We start from the raw sequence: 20,568 nt of genomic DNA on the forward strand, positions 1-20,568 counted from the left end.
GATGAGAAGAGCCTTCTTCCCGCACCAACTGAAATGGGTCAGGTCATACAAAAACTACACAGTGGACCTTTAAGGCACACTTACAGAGAAAGGCTTGGCAGTTCAACTCTGCCATTGTGTCAGCATTTTTGTAGGGTTCATATAACAAACCTCACTGAACAGTTACAATACATTTTTTAAGTTTGGGCAAAGATCACTGGGAAATATGCAAATACTGTGCAATGACAGGCTAGTTCTTTTTGGCCACCAAACATGTTTCCCATATTTCACTGGCCATTCTGAAACGTTCTATTAGTTGTCTTCAGGAAAAGATCAAAATAACATCAACCTGAGCTGCTGCCACGGGACATTGTCTTTCTAAAGCAACTATAGACCTACACCAGTGGCGGTCGGTGCTGTTTAAGATTAGGGAGGACAGTCATTCATATTCAATTCAACAAGCTCAATGTAACATCGATAGGTTTAGGCTACTACTCTAATTTCCCCTATACCCTTCATGAGATTCCTACAACCTAGCCTACGAATGAAAGTTTGTAACGTAGGTGCTCAAGCTGACAGACAGTGACACATTGAATACCGCCTTGCATCTAGCTGATCTACAGTGTAATCATTAGGCCAAACAGTTGCAAGCAAGAGTTTCTATTGGACAAATTCAAGTAGGTTTATCCCCGTTTCGTTCCATTTGTTCCATTTAGGAAACTWTTTTCAACAGAATCGGCCGAGTGAATACACCACTGATCACCCGCACACACAATTCACTTTCATAGCAGCCACATACGAACAGCATCATCACTTTGCTCGTTGTATAATTCCTTCTCGCATCTACGCGCTCTCCTCCTCTCACCTTTTCCATTTGCTCATATAGTTCAGTGCACAACACAACAGCTGTCTGTGACCAAGCGAAAAAAACTTTCCAAGCCAAACCTTCATACAGTACCATAACCGCTAACCATTACACACAGCCTACATCATTGTCACCATATTAGCTAATGTCATAGTTAACATAGCTACTAGAACTAATGTGTTTKTTAACCCGCTAAAATCACGCAGTACAGCAAGCAGTTTAGCAGTTACACCGGCGGGACCCGACAGCCTTATTCTAAAAATGGATTACATTTTTTTTAAATCCTCGTGAATCTCCACACAATACCCCATAATGACAAAGCAATGTACTGTATCTCTCTCTCGCTCTGCTGCTTCTGTTCAAAACTGGTCAACTATTGTCTTTCTCTCTCTTTGAGTCAACTACTCACCAGATTTTATGCACTGCACTGCTAGCTAGCTTTAGATTAAGCTTTCAATACTAGATTATTAAACGGTTGTTTTTGTATTGTTTATTGTTTTTGTCGGCGTCATCCTAATAAAAAGGAATATGTACGCTCACCACTCTGCGCTTTGGTCCACTTCATTCGACGGCTGTGACACACCCAGAGGATGGAAAATATCTGTTCTCCGGCTACACCATGGTGCTACCCCAGAGAGTGCTGTTGAGGCTACTGACCATTGCAAAACAGTGTGTTTTAATCAGTTTATGTGGTGACTTCAATATTTGTAGTATAGTTTTATCTAAAAAGGAAAACTTTTTAATTGATCACTATTTTCATTTTTATGAAAATCACTGAGTAGGATGGTCCTCCCCTCCCTCCTCTGAGGAGCCTCCGCTGATACACCWAAGATCCTGCATTCTCAAGCCTTCAGCATGCTGCATCTCAGGGTAGTGAGGGTACTGCACTAACATATTGCATAGCATCAACACTTGCCAATATTGTTTACCTGACTTGGGATACGTGACAATCCATATGTCGCTACCTCTGAGGGAGAAGTTGGCGATCTCCTCCATCTTTCCTCTGCAGAAGGGTGGAAGTCGTACTCCATCAAACTCAAAGTATTTGCTCTCAAACTCTATCGGGGTGCTTGGCGTGTCTGCCTCGCTCTCGGCCATCCTCAAAACGGACACCCAACRAAAATATCTTCATAATCAATTCAACGGTTATAATTAGATTTGTTTTGAGAGAAATAATGTTCCTCTTGAGTATGGCTTGGCTAGGACGTGATAGTGCGCGAGCGAAGTACTCCKTGAACTTCAGGCTTCAGCCAATCACGTCGTCGCAACGATGTAATTTGATGCGATCATGGAATGCGCGCGCCTCCTGCTCAGCTTCAGCACCAGTTCGCTGTGGCGGGGTATGCGCGTGCTCACTAGTCTCTGTAGCCGGAATAGGAATGCCTTCAAGCATACATGAAGCATTCAAGATGATGCAGGTATGCCTGTTGTTCTTGGAAGATCAAATCAACAGATTAGGTTTTTCAATATACTTGAATGGCATCAGGAGCCTATAAAATGCTCCATGTTTGATCCGGGTGCTAGCCTATAGGCTCAAATCTATTAATAATAAAGTTCGACTTGTCACAGTAATAGCAGGTAGGTGAAACAAATATAGATTTGAATGTAATATATTAGAATAGAATAGACATGAATGGATTGCATCGCACTCATGTGTTACCGATGCAGAATGTGGGGGCGTGCCTCCACCTAAAATAAGACACAGCCTCCTTATGCGGATTGGCCAGACCTGCCCTGTTCTAGTATCCGTAAGATCATGGCAAGTCAGCGCTCCGGCGATTCTCAATACATAACTGTCGCTTTGTACGTTACTCAMGAGGAGTAGACTGAGTAGTGTGTACTAGTTTGAGCCGTCCTCTTTCGGAAACTGTTGTTGACATTCAGTAATGAAGGGAACTTGTCAAAGACGCCAAGGGTAACATTTTGGAGTCATTATTACAAGCGCATTACCCAAACTTCTAGGTCCTCGCCAAGGACTGTCCACCCGGGATGTTCGACCTAACGAAGGAATGGAATCTGTCGTTTGCCGGCTGCGGGTTCCTGGGGATCTATCACATCGGAGTGGCCAGTTGCCTGTTGGAACAAGCGCCTTACCTCATCAAAGGTGCCACCAAGATCTACGGGGCTTCCGCCGGTGCCCTAACCGCCACGGTGCTCGCCAGCCAGGCATCCATAGGTAGGCTACAGTACCCTGCACTGGCCCCTTGAGTTCACCGCACCCTGTAATCGAGTGCCTGGATGGGGACTTTTACGCAAAAGTAGCAATTTTAGATTAGCAACTAAATTACCTTTAAAGAATAATCACTTGTGGCCTTGATACATGGGGAAAATTAGTTCAACAATGCTTTAAGCTTTGCTCTTATGTAAATGATAGGTGGTAATACTGGGGCTCCTTTGTAGCTCAGTGTAGAGCATGGTGCTTTTGACGCCAGGGTAGTGGGTTCAATTCCCGGGTCCACACAGAAACAAAATGTATTCACACATGACTGTAAGTCTCTTTGGATAAATCTGCTAAATGGCATGTATTATTTTCATGTAATAAACTACTAATTATTAATAATGACATAATTACATGGTCAGAGCCAAAATGGCTGCCTGTGTATAAATATGGTAGCCTTCCACTCATTGATCATGTCACACCATTGATAAATGCCATCCGGGTCAGTTATAGGACTATTGACCTATTGTTCCTCTGGATCAGAGGCCTCCCAATGTTACTGATTGATCTCGCTGACAAAGGGGAAACACAATCATGATTAAGAGCAAACATGCCCCAGCTTGACATAGAACGTGACATAGAAAACTCTTAGCTGAGTCTCTGTGTGATACCATGCCTCTTTCACTGTCTTTTAAACCCAATAACCTTATAGTGAAGAGATGAATGACTGGGGAACTTAGTAAGTGTCCCAGTTGTGTCCTATCTAAATGAGAGAGAGMGAGAGTTAAAGAGGGTGAGAGATTGAAAGAGTAATAGAGGGATAAAAATCGAGTGAACAGTCAATAAAGGCGTCATTAAGAGTCAAAAGAAAGTACTGGATTGTTGTGAAAATTGGCAGAAGGAAGATATAGGTTACTGTTCATGACCTCAGAGTTTCATGACCTCAGAGTTTCACTGTCACTCAGTGACTCCAATGTGTTCCACTGATAGTATGAGTAACATCCTTATTTCAGCCAGATAAGACTACCTCAGTATTTTTCTAATCACTTGATTTTCTTTACTGGAATTCTGTCTGTGTGTATAATAGTCTTCAGATCCATTCCATCCATTCCATCCAAGTGTAGATAAGATGAACACACATAACTAGTAGAAAGAGGAGGAAGGGAAGCGCTACTAAGGTACACAATAGTACATTTTGGTAGATAGAAGGTGCTCTTTGGGAAAAGGGGTGAATTGGTCATCAAAAAGAAAGGAGGACCAAGGCACTCTTCATATAATTAATTAAAATGCTCAGTACAGGTGCAGGGCAGTAAATAAATTAAACCAGTGGATTAAGTTTTTTTTGTGAGCTACAGATCACTGTTTAGTTCCCTTGAGAATCAATCTTCCTTTGAATAAAAAACATCCAATTCCTCCCAATGGAAGGCCTTGACATACTGTCTCTCCGTCTCTCCCCTCCTCTAGCTAAGTGCTGTGAGGATGTGATCGAGACAGCCAAGGAGGCCCGGAAGCGTAACCTGGGTCCCCTCCACCCCTCCTTCAACCTGGTCAAGGTCATCAGGTCGGGGCTGGAGCGTGACCTGCCCACCGATGCACACACACTTGCCTCCGGGAGGCTGTGTGTGTCACTCACTCGCGTGTCTGATGGACAAAACGTMATTGTGTCCGAGTTCAAGTCCAAGGAGGAGCTCATCCAGGTGAGTGTCCCCACTCAACCCACCTGGGCTGCTATTCACAAAACATATCCGAGTAGGAGTACTGATCTAGGATCCGTTGGATAAGGAGGTGGCACCTGATCCTAGATCAGTACTCATACTATAAAACGCATTGTGAATATGTGCCCTGAACACCCATGAGTACTTGAGTTTTTCTATATCCCATACATATCCCATACATATTTGTCCTTTCAGCTACTGGCCTTGCCATTGACTGTTTACATTAGTTGTATGTAGTGTAAACTGAGTTGGACTGTGTAACATCTCTCTCTCTCTGATGTGTCTACAGGCACTGGTGTGTAGCTGTTTCATCCCCATATACTGTGGTCTGATCCCCCCATCCTTCCAAGGAGTGGTACGTGCCCAAGGCCCTAATGCCTCAACTGCTTTCTTTACGTTTCCTTGAACACGGTTTCCTTGTTTCTAAGAAAAAGCAGCAGATGTTAGACTGGGTTTATTATGGTCTCGTCTCTAATGCCTTTATTGCTCAGGTCAGAGTCATAAGGAGGCTATAGGTTCAAGCGTAGCACAATGTTTTGTTTTTCTGTTTGCGTGTATGTCACTTTTTCTCTAGTATATTTCACTGCTATCTGCTCTTGTTATCATTGAGGGCATATAGCTGCTATCTGGGCATGTCCCTGGCTCAGTGCCAAATTATACATCCATAGAACACAGGCGGAACACACTAGATTGTTCAATAAATATAGGTTATAGTTAGTGTGTCCTATTGCCGGGTGTGTCAGGTTCACAGATAGCTATTTAGATATCCTGTTGAAACTCCTCCACCCCCTGTTCAAACTCCTCCTCCCNCTTTCTAAGGTCTTCGAAAGCCAAGTTAACAAACAGATTACCGACCATTTCGAATCCCACCGCACCTTCTCCGCTATGCAATCCGGTTTCAGAGCTGGTCATGGGTGCACCTCAGCCACGCTCAAGGTCCTAAACGACATCATAACCGCCATCGATAAGAGACATTACTGTGYAGCCGTATTCATCAACCTGGCCAAGGCTTTCGACTCTGTCAATCACCACATTCTTATTGGCAGACTCGACAGCCTTGGTTTCTCAAATGATTGCCTCGCCTTGTTTACCAACTACTTATCTGATAGAGTTCAGTGTGTCAAATCGGAGGGCCTGTTGTCCGGACCTCTGGCATTCTCTATGGGGGTGCCACAGGGTTCAATTCTCGGGCCGACTCTCTTCTCTGTATACATCAATGATGTCGCTCTTGCTGCTGGTGATTCTCTGATCCACCTCTACGCAGACGACACCATTCTGTATACTTCTGGCCCCTCTTTGGACACTGTGTTAACTAACCTCCAGACGAGCTTCAATGCCATACAACTCTCCTTCCGTGGCCTCCAACTGCTCTTAAATGCAAGTAAAACTAAATGCATGCTATTCAATTGATCACTGCCTGCACCTGCCCGCCCGGCCAGCATCACTACTCTGGACGGATCTGACTWWGAATACGTGGACAACTACAAATACCTAGGTTATCTCAGCTCACTGGTCACCATAGCAGCACCCACCCGTAGCACGCACTCCAGCAGGTACATCTCACTGGTCACCCCCAAAGCCAATTCCTCCTTCGGTCGCCTTTCCTTCCAGTTCTCTGCTGCCAATGACTGGGACGAACTGCAAAAATCACTGAAGCTGGAGACTCATATCTCCCTCACTAGCTTTAATCACCACCTGTCAGAGCAGCTCACAGATCACTGCACCTGTACATAGCCATCTGTAAACAGCCCATCTATCTACCTCATCCCCATACTGTATTTATTTATTTATCTTGCTCCTTTGCACCCCAGTATCTCTACTTTCACATTCATCTTCTGCACATCTATCATTCCAGTGTTTAATTGCTATATTGTAATTACTTCGCCACCATGGCCTATTTATTGCCTTAACTCCCTTATCTTACCTCATTTGCACTCACTGTTTATAKACTTTTTTCTTTCTTTTTTCTACTGTATTATTGACTGTATGTTTTGTTTATTCCATGTGTAACTCTGTGTTGTCGAAATGCTATGCTTTATCTTGGCCAGGTCGCAGTTGCAAATGAGAACTTGTTCTCAACTAGCCTACCTGGTTAAATAAAGGTTAAATAAAAATAAATAAATAGAGATCATAAACGTTGGCCTAGTTGACGTGTTTTATGAATTGTGACAATTGTGACAATTAAAGCTGCATTTATTATAATCCTCAACGTCTCATCTTTCAAAATACAGTCGTGACCAAAAGTTTTGAGAATGAAACAAATATTAATTTCCACAAAGTTTGCTGCTTCAGTGTCTTTAGATATTTTTGTCAGATGTTACTATGGAGTACTGATGTAACGAATGTCTAGTTCTTCCTCCTCCTCGGACGAGGAGAGGAGAGAAGGATCGGAGGACCAAAATGCAGCGGGTTGTGAATACATAATAAAGTTTATTAAAGTACAGACGAAAACCGAAAACACTTCAACAAACTACAAAATAAGAAAACGACGTAGACGAAACCTGAACATGGAACTTACATAAAGACACGAAGAACTCACGAACAGGAAATAGACTACACAAACGAACGAACAAACGAAACAGTCCCGTGTGGTGCAACATACACAGACACGGAAGACAATCACCCACAAACAAACAGTGTGAACAGCCAACCTATATATGGTTCTCAATCAGAGGAAAACGTCAAACACCTGTCTCTGATTGAGAACCATATAAGGCTAATTACAAGTGACCTAAACATAGAAACACAAAACATAGAATGCCCACCCCAACTCACGCCCTGACCAACTAAACACATACAAAATAAACATAAAACAGGTCAGGAACGTGACAACTGAAGTATAATTACAAGCATTTCATAAGTGTCAAATGCTTTTATATACAAGTACATGAAGTTGATGCAAAGAGTCAATATTTGCAGTGTTGACCCTTCTTTTTCAAGACCTCTGCAATCCGCCCTGGCATGCTGTCAATTAACTTCTGGGCCACATCCTGACTGATGGCAGCCCATTCTTGCATAATCAATGCTTGGAGTTTGTCAGAATTTGTGGGGTTTTGTTTGTCCACCCGCCTCTTGAGGATTGACCACAAGTTCTCAATGGGATTAAGGTCTGGGGAGTTTCCTGGCCATGGACCCAAAATATCGATGTTTTGTTCCCCGAGCCACTTAGTTATCACCTTTGCCTTGTGGCAAGGTGCTCCATCATGCTGGAAAAGGCATTGTTCGTCACTAAACTGTTCCTGGATGGTTGGGAGAAGTTGCTCTCGGAGGATGTGTTGGTACCATTCTTTATTCATGGCTGTGTTCTTAGGCAAAATTATGAGTGAGCCCACTCCCTTGGCTGAGAAGCAACCCCACACATTAATGGTCTCAGGATGCTTTACTGTTGGCATGACACAGGACTGATGGTAGCGCTCACCTTGTCTTCTCCGGACAAGCTTTTTTCCGGATGCCCCAAACAATCGGAAAGGGGATTCATCAGAGAAAATTACTTTACCCCAGTCCTCAGCAGTCCAATTCCTGTACCTTTTGCAGAATATCAGTCTATCTCYGATGTTTTCCTGGAGAGAAGTGGCTTCTTTGCTGCCCTTCTTGACACCAGGCCATCCTCCAAAAGTCTTCGCCTCACTGTGCATGCAGATGCACTCACACCTGCCTGCTGCCATTCCTGAGCAAGCTCTGTACTGTTGGGGGCCCTGACCCCGCAGCTGAATCAACTTTAGGACACGGTCCTGGCGCTTGCTGGACTTTCTTGGGTGCCCTGAAGCCTTCTTCACAACAATTGAACCRYTCTCCTTGAAGTTCTTGATGATCCAATAAATAAATGGTTGATTTAGGTGCAATATTACTGGCAGCAATATCCTTGCCTGTGAAGCCCTTTTTGTGCAAAGCAATGATGACGGCACGTGTTTCTTTGCAGGTAACCATGGTTGACAGAGGAAGAACAAGAACCACCCTCCGTTTGAAGCTTCCAGTCTGTTATTCAAACTCAATCAGCATGGCAGAGTGATCTCCAGCCTTGTCCCTGTCAACACTCCCGCCTGTGTTAACGAGAGAATCACTGACATGATGTCAGCTGGTCCTTTTGTGGCAGGGCTGAAATGCAGTGGAAATGTTTTTTGGGGATTCAGTTAATTTGCATGGCAAAGAGGGACTTTGCAATTAATTGCAATTCATCTGATCACTCTTCATAACATTCTGGAGTATATGCAAATTGCCATCATACAAATTGAGGCAGCAGACTTTGTGAAAATTAATATTTGTGTCATTCTCAAAACTTTTGGCCACAACTGTACTTTGTGCATGACACAAGTAATTTTTCCAACAATTGTTTACAGASAGATTATTTCACTTTTAATTCACTGTATCACAATTCCAGTGGGTCAGAAGTTCACATACACTAAGTTGACTGTGCCAGAAAAAACAGAAAATTATGTCATGGCTTTAGAAGCTTCTGGTAGGCTAATTGACATAATTTGAGTCAATTGGAGGTGTACCTGTGGATATATTTCAAGGCCTACCTTCAAACTCAGTGCATCTTTCCTTGACATCATGGGAAAATCAAAAGAAATCAGCCAAGACCTCAGAAAAAATATTGTAGACCTCCACAAGTCTGGTTCATCCTTGGGAGCAATTTCAAAACGCCTGAAGGTACCACGTTCATCTGTACAAACTGTCACGACTTCCGCCGAAGTTGGTGCCTCTCCTTGTTCGGGCAGCGTTCGGCGGTCGTCGTCACCGRCTTTCTAGCTGCCACCGATCCATGTTTCTTTTTTCCATTTGTTATGTCTTGAATGTACACACCTGGTTCCCATTAAGTTATTATTATTTCCCTATTTAACCACTGGTTCCCATGATGTTTTGTGCGTGATTATTCCTGGTATGTGTTAGTCGTTTGTGTTAGGGTTAGGGTTTGTTATCCCTGCGTGGATTATTTTGGCAGATTTATTTTTCAGAGTAAAGTACGTTATTTTTACTCAGTTCTGTGTCCTGCGCTTGACTCCGTCCTCACCTCTGCACARCTGACATATGACACGAACATAGTACGCAAGTAGAAACACCATGGGACCACGCAGCCGTCATACCACTCAGGAAGGAGCGTTCTGCCCCATCTCTGGATTTATATTTATGTCCCATCTCTCTATATAGATGTATGCTCCATTTATCATGTTTTAAGGTAAGACCCAGATGCAGACTGTGTCGAAGTAACAATGTTTATTACAAGAACAGGGGCAAAGGTACAGGATGGCAGGCAGGGTCAGGTCAGGCAGAGCTCGGTAATCCAGAGTTGTGGGGCAAAGGTACAGGACAGCAGGCAGGCTCAGAGTCAGGGCAGGCAGAAGTCGGTAAACCAGAGTAGTGGGACAAAGGTACAGGACGGCAGGCAAGCTCAGGGTCAGGACAGGCAGAAGGGGCAAAGCCGGGAAAAAACTAGAAAAGGAAGACAAGACTAAGACAAGACAGGAGCGAGGGGAAAAACGCTGGTAGGTTCTACGAACAAAACAAACTGGCAACMGACAAACAGAGAACACAGGTGTAAATACACAGGGGATAATGGGATAGATGGACGACACCTGGGGGGGTGTAGACAAGCACAAAGACAGGTGAAACAGATCAGGGTGTGACACCATGTCTCTATATAGATGTATGCACCATCTATATATATATAGATGTATGCACTGGGTCTATTATGACAAATATATAGAACAGTCATAAATGACTTATAAACAGCATATCTGAGGGCATGAAGTTGAACTTTCTGCTTTTGACGGAGCATGTACTTTTTCAGAATAATGTGCATACTATTTATTTAAGTTTCTTGTGAAAGTGATGAAGTTTCATTTAAACTAGATTTCATCACTGGACTCGTAACGGTTGGCTTTGACACTCTGAACAAGGAAATATAGTGCATTCTTTGCCCTCAGCCCTGAACTCTCTTTGCTAAACTCACTGCCAAGTTGAGTCTTGATCATGCTTAGGAACTGGCACTGCTATCCTTTTTTCCCCTCAGATGTTCTCAGCGTTTTACACTGGAAAACTAGGAATTCATTTTGAAATGTTAAAGGGTAGCATCTGAACTTGAAATGGAGCTGCATCGGATAATTACATGAGACTGGTGTAAAAAWTGATTAATTCTCCAAATAGTAATGTCAGATTGTTTGGTCATGAGTTGGCAGTGTGGAGAAGCTGGCTAAGGGGAAATCTGACATGCCTAATATGCCCTCAAGAGGGGAATGTTTCCTTGAAAATGTTGTTTCGTATCATATTAGATTTCAGTGATAACCGAGTTGGGTCATAAATTACATATTTTTTAGCAGAAGATAGGCAGAGGAAGTCAACAACAAATATTTATAATATATAAATAGAGATTTAGAACAGTCATCTCTGTCAGCCCTGAGACGTCCGGACTACAGTATGCCTGGGGTGTGGTTCTGTGGAAAGGCTGTGGTCTTGGAAATAGTCAAACAGATACGGCTTGTTTATAGTTGTGCATGGGTCCAAAAACACCCAATTATTCTCACTTTTTCTCTCTCTTTCCCTCCTCCCTGTCTCCCCCCTCTTCTCTCTGTAGCGTTACGTGGATGGGGGAATCAGTGACAACCTTCCTCAGTCAGAGCTGAAGAACACCATCAGCATCTCTCCGTTCTCCGGCGAGAGCGACATCTGTCCACGGGACACCTCCTTCAACTTCCACGAGCTGCGCTTCACYAACACCTCCATCCAGATTAACCTGGACAATATGTACCGCCTCAGCAATGCCCTGTTCCCCCCAGAACCCAAGGTAGGTCGACCGCTATGACTGCTTACCAATGCGTTATGCATGGCCCTGGGAATGTGTTATGAAGTCCTTATGTAGGCCCTGTTCCCAAAGGTAGGATAGAGGATCAGGATGCCCCTTAGTCCCATTCATCAGATGGGTTGTTTATGACTACTTGTAAATAGAAGCCTTATGTATGGGTTATGTGTTATGAAATCCTTATTTAGGTACCCTTGAAATAGTCTAAACATTCTATACATTTCTGTAGGAGAGCGTAGTAGTCTGGTATGGGAGACTGGGCCCCTGAACTTCCACTATCCTATTCCCTGATTATATAACCCCAACTCCCCCATTTAACACCTTACCCTGTCTCCTCTTTGGACTCCTACCCTTACCCCCCATACTTCCTATCTGAACTTTGCCCTCCCCTGTTCCTCCCTAACTACACAGTGATCAATACTGGCAGGACATTATTGGCTTCTGTCCTTGTTGAATTACATTTCCTGTATTGCACATTCTTCTTCAGTGTCTGGATAATAACATGGGAGTCAACTTTTAGCGTCAGGTGAACTTTGCCCTCTTTGAGGTTGGTCTGTGTCTCTTGGTTCAGTTTTCGCTCTGTTATTATTGCTGCTGCAATCCAAGATCTGCCACCGTCTTTYCCCTTCATGTGTACCTGGAATGTTGTAACTGGAATTTGGGGATTAAACCCAATCCCACCGACAGAGCCATGTGCAGAGGCCCTACTTAGAAAAGGAAGTGTGTGTTTCACTTGACTCTGCCACCTTTGACATAGTGTTTACACATGGCATGCACGGACACACACATAGAAGACTCCACCCTACCTTTTCCCTCACGTGTAATAGTGTTTAACCTACCCTGACTAAATTCACACATATGTAGTGCCACTGTGAAGCTAGCTGTCCAGATACCTCTCTCCCTGTTGCTTTGTTCTTGTAGGAATACAGAATAAGGAGTAGCCAGAGAACAGAAAGAACTCTGCCACGTTGACCTTTAACCCCTAGTCAAACACTTCCTGGATTGTTGTCCATTCAAAAATAAAGGAGCCTGTTGCACAGGAGGGTTCTGGCTGATATTAGTCATTCCCCTCTGTTTTATGTGGTTATAAACAGCTGTACTTGTTTAATACGGTTGTTAACTGTCAGCGATAACATGATTGCTAATCAGTCAATGGTAGTGATAGTTATAACTAATTACATAATGTGAGATCATGCTCTGTATCGTGTGTGGGTGGGTATATCTGAGTCCCAATGATCCTGTGATTTGATTATGAGTATGTCTTATATTTATTCAATTGACCTCTTGCATATGATCCCCTACCTCAATCGGTATGATCTATGTGTTTTCTTTGACAGGTCATGGCAGAGATATGCCAGAGTGGCTACAAGGACGCCCTTCGCTTTCTTGAGGAGAACCGTGAGTATTACTTGCCTTTGACAGTAATAGTGGGCTGTGCTAAGATCATAAGCTACTGTGATATACAGTACATGCAGTGAGCATCAATGATGTACAGTGTTCAACATGAAGTATGGAGTAAACCAGCACTTATTTATGGGGTAATATTTTGATGCTGTGTTACAAAGATGATGAATGTATTGTTTATGATGTCAGATCTGCTGAAGCTGGAGTGTCCGACTGCCGGCCCCAACCTATCAGAAGCCATACACACCTGCTGCTGCAAGCCCATCGCCACGGAAACCACTAAGGACTGGATGCTCCGCCGGCTCCGCCTCCTGAGGAAGCGGCACTGGTGGCTGGACGAGCAGATTGTTGACAACCTGCCTACCCAAATCAAAAAAGGTAGATAGGAGGTTAACCTAGACTCAGATCTTTTCTGCTCAAAGCTGTTAGAAACTGTTGTTATCTAGTTATAACACTGACATTAACATTGTGTTGTCGCTGCACTCTTGTCAGTGACGTGTGGTTGTTGTGTGTATCTGAAAGTCATCTGAGGCTGTGCCCGTGTCAGCGAAGTGTGACATATTGGGTCTCTATGACTGTAGTGTTCTGTGAGGCGTGCCAGCAGAAGCCGGGTCTGTATGCTCAGGTGTCCGAGATGCTGCCGGTCAGAGTGGCCTCCTACATGCTCCTGCCCTGCACACTACCTGTGGTATCAGCCTACTCAGTGGGCAAGAGGTAAGTCTACATCCTATACCACTACTAGTGCTACCTACCACAAACTAAGAAGCCCTCAATGAACTCAAAGCAGTCACAGTAGCTCAAACAGCAACCAATGACAACATTAATGCTAACAAGTCAGCTTCTAAAAAGCCCTGAACTAGCCTTTAGCATAATTATCCTTTAGCATAACTATCCTTTAGCATAACTATCCTTTAGCATAACTATCCTTTAGCATAACTAKCCTTTAGCATAACTAGCCTTTAGCATACAGCAGCCAATACCTTCAAACTAGCCCTGACAGCAACCACTGACAACAAAGTAGTCTTTAAAGTAGTCACTAGCCCACCACAACAACCAAATAACACTGTGAACGCAAACAGACTAGGAATACAAACAGGTTTCCTACTAAATACAAWYAATTTGAATGTGCTGCACAGGGACTCCACCTAGTTGGCAAGTCAATCGACCACAGGAATTGTTGAGAACTGGCCCCCCCACTTGGTGGTACATCACAGTACATTGACCCTTCTTGTCCCTCTCATGTACTCCAGGTTTGTGGAGTGGATCCCAGAGGTGCCTGCAGATATGCGTTGGCTAGCTGGGGTGGCTGGGGATGTGGCTGGGAGCGTGTACAGACAGACCTGGAGAGGAGCAMCAGCAGACATAACCAGGTGAGAGACATGGAGTTACTACTACTGGGTTATATTATGGATGGATGGAGTCTACTTGTAGATTTGGGTGTCTGTCATACAGTATGAATAAAGTCTAATGGCCTTGTGTGTTTTTCTTTTTGCAGTGATGGTTCCCTGAGGAATTGCATGAGCCTGCCCCTACCCCTGGACAGTGACGGACACAGGGAGAGAAACGGTCATCTCTCCGGGTTCGCTCTCTCTGCTCTTGACCTCCAAAGCCAATACTGGAACATCCCCACCGCCCCCTCTTCCCACCGCCGCACCAGCCCCCTCATGCCCAGCCCCTCCCCACGACAGATCTGCTTCTTTGTTGGCTCGCAGGACGAGACTGACTGACAGTCCCATCCACCAATGAGAGGACACTGTGACTTTGTTTTAAAAGATGATAGGACAGTCCAGCTCAAGATCCCTCCCACAGGGCCTGTCTATAGGCTATAGGAACTGTGAAGGGTGGTTTGGGATGGACAAATGATGGTCATGTGATTGAATAGCTTTGGGATCCAGAACTGTTGCTATAGACACAATAATCATGTATTTTGATCACTCCACCAATCATATTTTATACTACAGTACACATTGTAAAACAATTTACCAGCTCACCACCAAAGACGTCTGCAAGTGAATTATTTTTTGAAATTATACATTTTATAACTAACTATGTCTAGATTTTCCGGATAACTTGTTGTCACTACAACTATACCTACCTACCTACCAGAGGAGGCTGGTGGAAGGAGCTATAGGAGGACCGRCTCATTGTAATGGCTGGAATAGAATAAATGGAACGGTATCAACCACATCAAACAGGGGTGGCAGGTAGCCTAGTGGTTAGAGCTTTGGGCCAGACACCGAAATGTTGCTGGATTGAATCCCCGAGCTGACAAGGTCAAAATCTGTCGTTATGCCCCTGAAAAAGGCAGTTAACCCACTGTTCCCCAGTAGGCTGTCATTGTAAATAAGATATTTTTTTAAACATATGGAAACCACGTTTGACTCTGTTCCATTTCTTCCATTCCAGCCATTACAATGAGCCTGTCCTCCTATAGCTCCTCCCACCAGCCTCCTCTGCCACCTACCTACAGTACACAGGAGGTTGGTAGCACCTTAATTGGGGAGATGGGCTCATGGTAATGGCGGAAGTGGAATGGTATCAAAAACATGGTTTCCATGTGTTTTCTGTTCCAGACATTATTATGAGGTGTTCTCCCCTCAGCAGCCTCCTTTGCTACAGTACCTACCTACGTGTGTTCATTTAAATGTAGCATTCATTCCTAACGGACTGTTGACTTCCTTGACTATGAGCTGTGTGTTTTCCTGACTACTATTAGACAGAACCCTTGAAATGAACTATGAACTACTGTGATGAGCTGTGATGTCAAGACATTTGAATCACAATATTCTTGAAAGTTCCTTTCAGAACTTCTCTTAATGTTGACTATTGCTTTTGCACAATAACTTTAGGTGCATAGGATTCACAATTTTTATATGGCATCTTCAAATGGGTCATTTACATGAAAACTGTTTTAAAATGTATGTAGAAAATTGAGTTACAAAACCATGTTGCATCTGCAAAATCAACTATCATTCAGAGGACTAAGATGTCTAGTTTTTGGGAAAGTGTCTTATTTTAAATCCATTTGACATTTTCGCCAGAATTTTGTAAATTTTTTACCCCAAATTCTCTTTACTGAAATGCTTTCGGATTAAATTCTCAGGTCATTTTTATTTTATTTTATATATTTAGGAAAACCTAATTTCATATGAATAAAACACAAAATATGTTGCTGTAATTTGTCCATAAATCATAAAAATTGTATACTAGTTGAGGTTTACATTAAACTATAATATTTATAATTAAATGCTTCAGAGTTCAAGTAACCGACACATCTCAACATCAACTGTTCAGAGGAGACTGCATGAATCAGGCCTTCATGGTTGAATTGCTGCAAAGAAATCACTACTAAAGGATACCAATAATAAGAAGAGACTTGCGAGCAGTGGACATTAGATCGGTGGAAATCTATCCTTTGGTCTGATGAGTCCAAATTAGACATTTTTGGTTCCAATCCCGTGTCTTTGTGAGACGCAGAGTAGGTGAACTGATGATCTCTGCATGTGTGGTTCCCACCGTGAAGCATGGAGGAGGTGGTGTGATGGTGTGGGGGTGCTTTGCTGGTGCCACTCTGTGATTTATTTAGAGTTCAAGACACATTTAACCAGTATTGCTACCACAGCATTCTGCAGCGATACGCCATCCCATCTGGTTCGCACTTAGTGGGACTATCATTTGTTTTTCAACAGGACAATGACCCAAAACACACCTCCAGGCTATGTAAGGGATATTTGACCAAGAAGGAGAGTGGAGGAGTGCTGCATCAGATGACCTGGCTTCCACAATCACCTGACCTCAACCCAATTTTTATTTATTTATTTATTTCACCTTTATTTAACCAGGGGCCTGTTGCACAAAAGTAGAATTAAGACATCCGGGATAAATGACTCAGCTGAGCTCAATGAAGCCAAAACATGTGCGTCCAGGCTTAATTGGTTGCACAAAGACCAAGCCAGGATGAGCAGACACGGATTCATTAAGCCAGGTGAAACCAATCCTGGATAGGTGCGCGCTCACGGCTCACTCAAATAGACCCCGCCACAGATCACAGATTAACTGATTTACCATGGCAACTAGAGCCGCRTACTTTTCCCCGTCGGAAGCACAAATCCTCATGGAGGCATACGAGGAGGTAAAATATATAATTAAGAAGAAAGGCAACACCGCCACAGTGATAAAGCAAAGAGAAAAAGCGTGGCAAAGTATTGCAGACCGCCTGAATGCGTAAGTAGTGCACAATTACACACTCACCGCTCCGCTGAAACATCACAATTACAATTCAAATATTTAATTCACATCTCCAAAAATGCAGTTGTACTGTAATTATGAAACGGTTCAATTTTTAATTGAAATGCACTGCAGATATGAGTGAAATTGTGTAAAGTAACTCCATCACACTGTATAAAGCTATGATAAATTTTTTGATATTTTTACTGAAAACAAGACAAAAATACCAAGTAATTTTTTGCAGTGTGACTCCATTAAATGTGTGTGTGTGTGTGTGTGTGTGTGTGTGTGTGTGTGTAGATTAAACATGAACGGGCCAAAACGGACATGGCAGCAGGTCAAAATCAAATACAAGAACATTCTGCAGAATGGTATGGTCCCTGACTAATATTTAACAAAGCACAAGCATATATTGTACCCAGAAGGTGCCTGCTCACACATTGTCTGTACTGTTTTAGCAGTGAAAAAGAATACCCACAGNTGGAATGGTTGGTTTGCAGTGGAAGAAAGTGCAAAGTAGAGATAGAAATAATGGGGTGCAAAGGAGCAAAATTTAAATAAATAAATACAGTAGGTAAAGAGGTAGTTGTTTGGGCTAAATTATAGATGGGCTATGTACAGGTGCAGTAATCTATGAGCTGCTCTGACAGCTGGTGCTTAAAGCTAGTGAGGGAGATAAGTGTTTCCAGTTTCAGAGATTTTTGTAGTTCGTTCCAGTCATTGGCAGCAGTAATTGAGATGGTTTGGTATGAGTTGGACCGCAAAGTGAAGGAAAAGCAGCCAACAAGTGCTCAGCATATGTAGGAACTCCTTCAAGACTGTTGGAAAGGCATTCCAGGTGACAACCTCATGAAGCTGGTTGAGCGAATGCCAAGAGTGTGCAATGCTGTCATCAAGGCAAAGGGTGGCTACATTGAAGAATCAAATATAAAATATTTGATTTGTTTAACACTTTTTTGGTTACTACATGATTCCATATGTGTTATTTCATAGTTTTGATATCTTCACTAATATTCTACAATGTAGAAAATAGTAAAAATAAAGAAAAACCCTTGAATGAGTAGGTGTGTCCAGACTTTTGACTGGTACTGTATGTGTTACACTGAAAACCTCTGCCTACTTGTTCCTTTTATCCTTTACTGTTGTTATTGCACAGATGGCCCTTATCTTAATAACATAAAGCACAAACAAAATGTATGATGTGACATTCTGTGTTTAAATATRCTGTAACTGTTAAAATCCTATTGTGGTGCCTCATCATTATGGAAACTGTATATACGTGTTTTCAATATTGCCACAGTATGTACTGTATATTGTTGTACTTTCTTTGTGGAAGTGAAAACTGAAAACATTGGGTCAATTGCAACCAACATTGAGCACCGGCTCAACATGAGGTGATCTCTCATTAAACCATCTATGGGCCCGGTTTCACAGACAAGGCTTAAGCCTACTTAGTCCCAGACTAAAATGCCTCTTTGAGCTGTCTTAACTCAAAGCGACTTGCACAGATTTATCGTAAAATAGTCGTAGATTTAGCCTGTTCTGGATTAAACTAAGCCGATTGCAAGATGGAGGATTAGAGCTACTCTAAGGACTAAATTGAAGTTTAAATTAATCCTTCAAAGAGGCAGGTTTAACTTCTGCTTAGTACCTTTTGTGAGGGAACATGTACTAWTTGGAATATCTAAATGAAGACCAACATGCACYACAGAGTAATARTGCATGCAAGTAACCAGATGAGTACTTGTGGATAGGAGTAATCCATTAAATKACTTTGATGAGATAGCTTTTCGAGACCGCCTTCGTATGTACAAATAAAATGCATTGGAGATAATATCTTTGCTTGAGCCTAGACTTTCCTCTYTGTCTCAAAGAGGAAGGCCTTTACCCAATTCTCTCCAAGTTCTGATCACTTTGAGGTTTTTGGCATCTRGAATCTTTCATCGTGAAACTGGTGATTTGTGTGGTTCCAGAGAAGCAATTGTGTGTAGAGTAGTTCAACGTCTGCAGGGCCATTTGTGAGCTGAGGAGTCTTTAYATCAAGTTTCCTGATACTACTGACCAAGCCAACTATAAAGTGCTATTCTATGAATATGGGCACTTCCCAGGAGTGATTGGCTGTATAGATTGATGTCATGTTCCCATCAAGTGTCCATCAACTCTTGATGCTGACTGAGGAGTACAGKAACCATAAGAACTGKTTTTCCATCAATGTTCAGGGTGTATGCACTCTTAATTTAGARTTTTCAAACATTGTTGCCCGTTGGAAAGGTGCAACTCACGATTYAAGGATTTTTCTCAACTCTTCATTGTGTGCTCAGTTTCAGAGAGGACAACACAGTGGACTACTACYTGGTGACAGTGGATATGGTCAGAGTAACTTTTTATTCACGCCATACATAAATCCCACAACAGGTGAGCAGCAAAGATACAACAGAGCTCATATCCGCACGAGCGTATGATTGGAGTATGGAAAAATCGATTCCAATGTTTACGCAATACACTTTGTTTCAAGTGTTGGGGTAGGTTCCTTGTTCCTTGTCAAATATTTGCTTATTGGTGAAATCAGCAATCAGAAAATATCTTTAAGTAAATCAATCAAAAACCTTTATTAATGCAATTGCAGACAGAAGTTAACAACGGGAACATAGCACGCATGTTTCCGAGTAAGTTCTGCAAAATAGGAAAGGTTCCAAGTTGCTTTAATATGCTTGCAGTCAACCCCTAGTGATGTAACTGCCTACGTCAACACCTTCTACTCATGAGACCAAGCCCATGCATATACAGTTATACCAAACTTGCAGGAGAGACAATAGTTCCAGTGTTTTCTAAGGCTCAGCAGTAATTTTCCACTCCCCAAGTTGCTTTATAGTGGTATGTCTGACAGGTCTCTTATCTCTTTCACTCCCCTGCAGGGTTCTGTGTCTATGAATCTCTTTAGAAGCGAAAGAAACGCACACCAATTTAGGCGAGGTGCTGGCTAGCGGAGTAGAACACTTAAAAAAAATAAAGGAGGCTGCACACTCTAGGACTCAGATGCAAAAATATTTATGTCCAACGTTTCGACAGACAAGCTGTCTTCATCAGGGTATAATGACAAGCACTGTGAGATGACTCATTTAAATAGTGTCAAAAGACACACACAGGTGTCTGTAATCATGGCCACGTGTGGCCTGATATCATTGGTTAATTTCATATATTAAAATAGCATACAAAAAACATAAATGGATAGCGTACGATCACAGATACAATTTGTCTACATAAGCCTACTGTAACGATACTCTAAATCTTCCTCCTCCTCAGACGAGGAGAGGAGAGAGGATCTGAAGACCATGTGCAGCGAGGTACGATGACATAACTGATATTTATAAACAAGACGAAGACGAAACGAAATACACTTGATAAACTACAAATAACAAACACG

At 42.7% G+C, this 20,568-nt stretch overlaps 1 protein-coding gene across 1 annotated transcript; it reads left to right on the forward strand.

Annotated features, from left to right (window-relative positions):
* The first annotated feature begins 2,626 nt into the window (after nt 1-2,626).
* On the forward strand, nt 2,627-16,070 carry LOC111951406 (patatin-like phospholipase domain-containing protein 2). Its single transcript, XM_023969474.3, has 9 exons — nt 2,627-3,020; nt 4,467-4,699; nt 5,007-5,072; nt 11,289-11,498; nt 12,851-12,911; nt 13,107-13,295; nt 13,499-13,631; nt 14,168-14,287; nt 14,413-16,070. The coding sequence occupies exons 1-9, from the start codon at nt 2,834-2,836 to the stop codon at nt 14,642-14,644; spliced, it is 1,431 nt and encodes a 476-aa protein (XP_023825242.1). The 5' UTR covers nt 2,627-2,833; the 3' UTR covers nt 14,645-16,070.
* Nucleotides 16,071-20,568: the final 4,498 nt, after the last annotated feature.

The sequence above is a fragment of the Salvelinus sp. IW2-2015 genome, linkage group LG24 (assembly GCF_002910315.2).
Source record: "Salvelinus sp. IW2-2015 linkage group LG24, ASM291031v2, whole genome shotgun sequence".
Classification (NCBI taxonomy): domain Eukaryota; kingdom Metazoa; phylum Chordata; class Actinopteri; order Salmoniformes; family Salmonidae; genus Salvelinus; species Salvelinus sp. IW2-2015.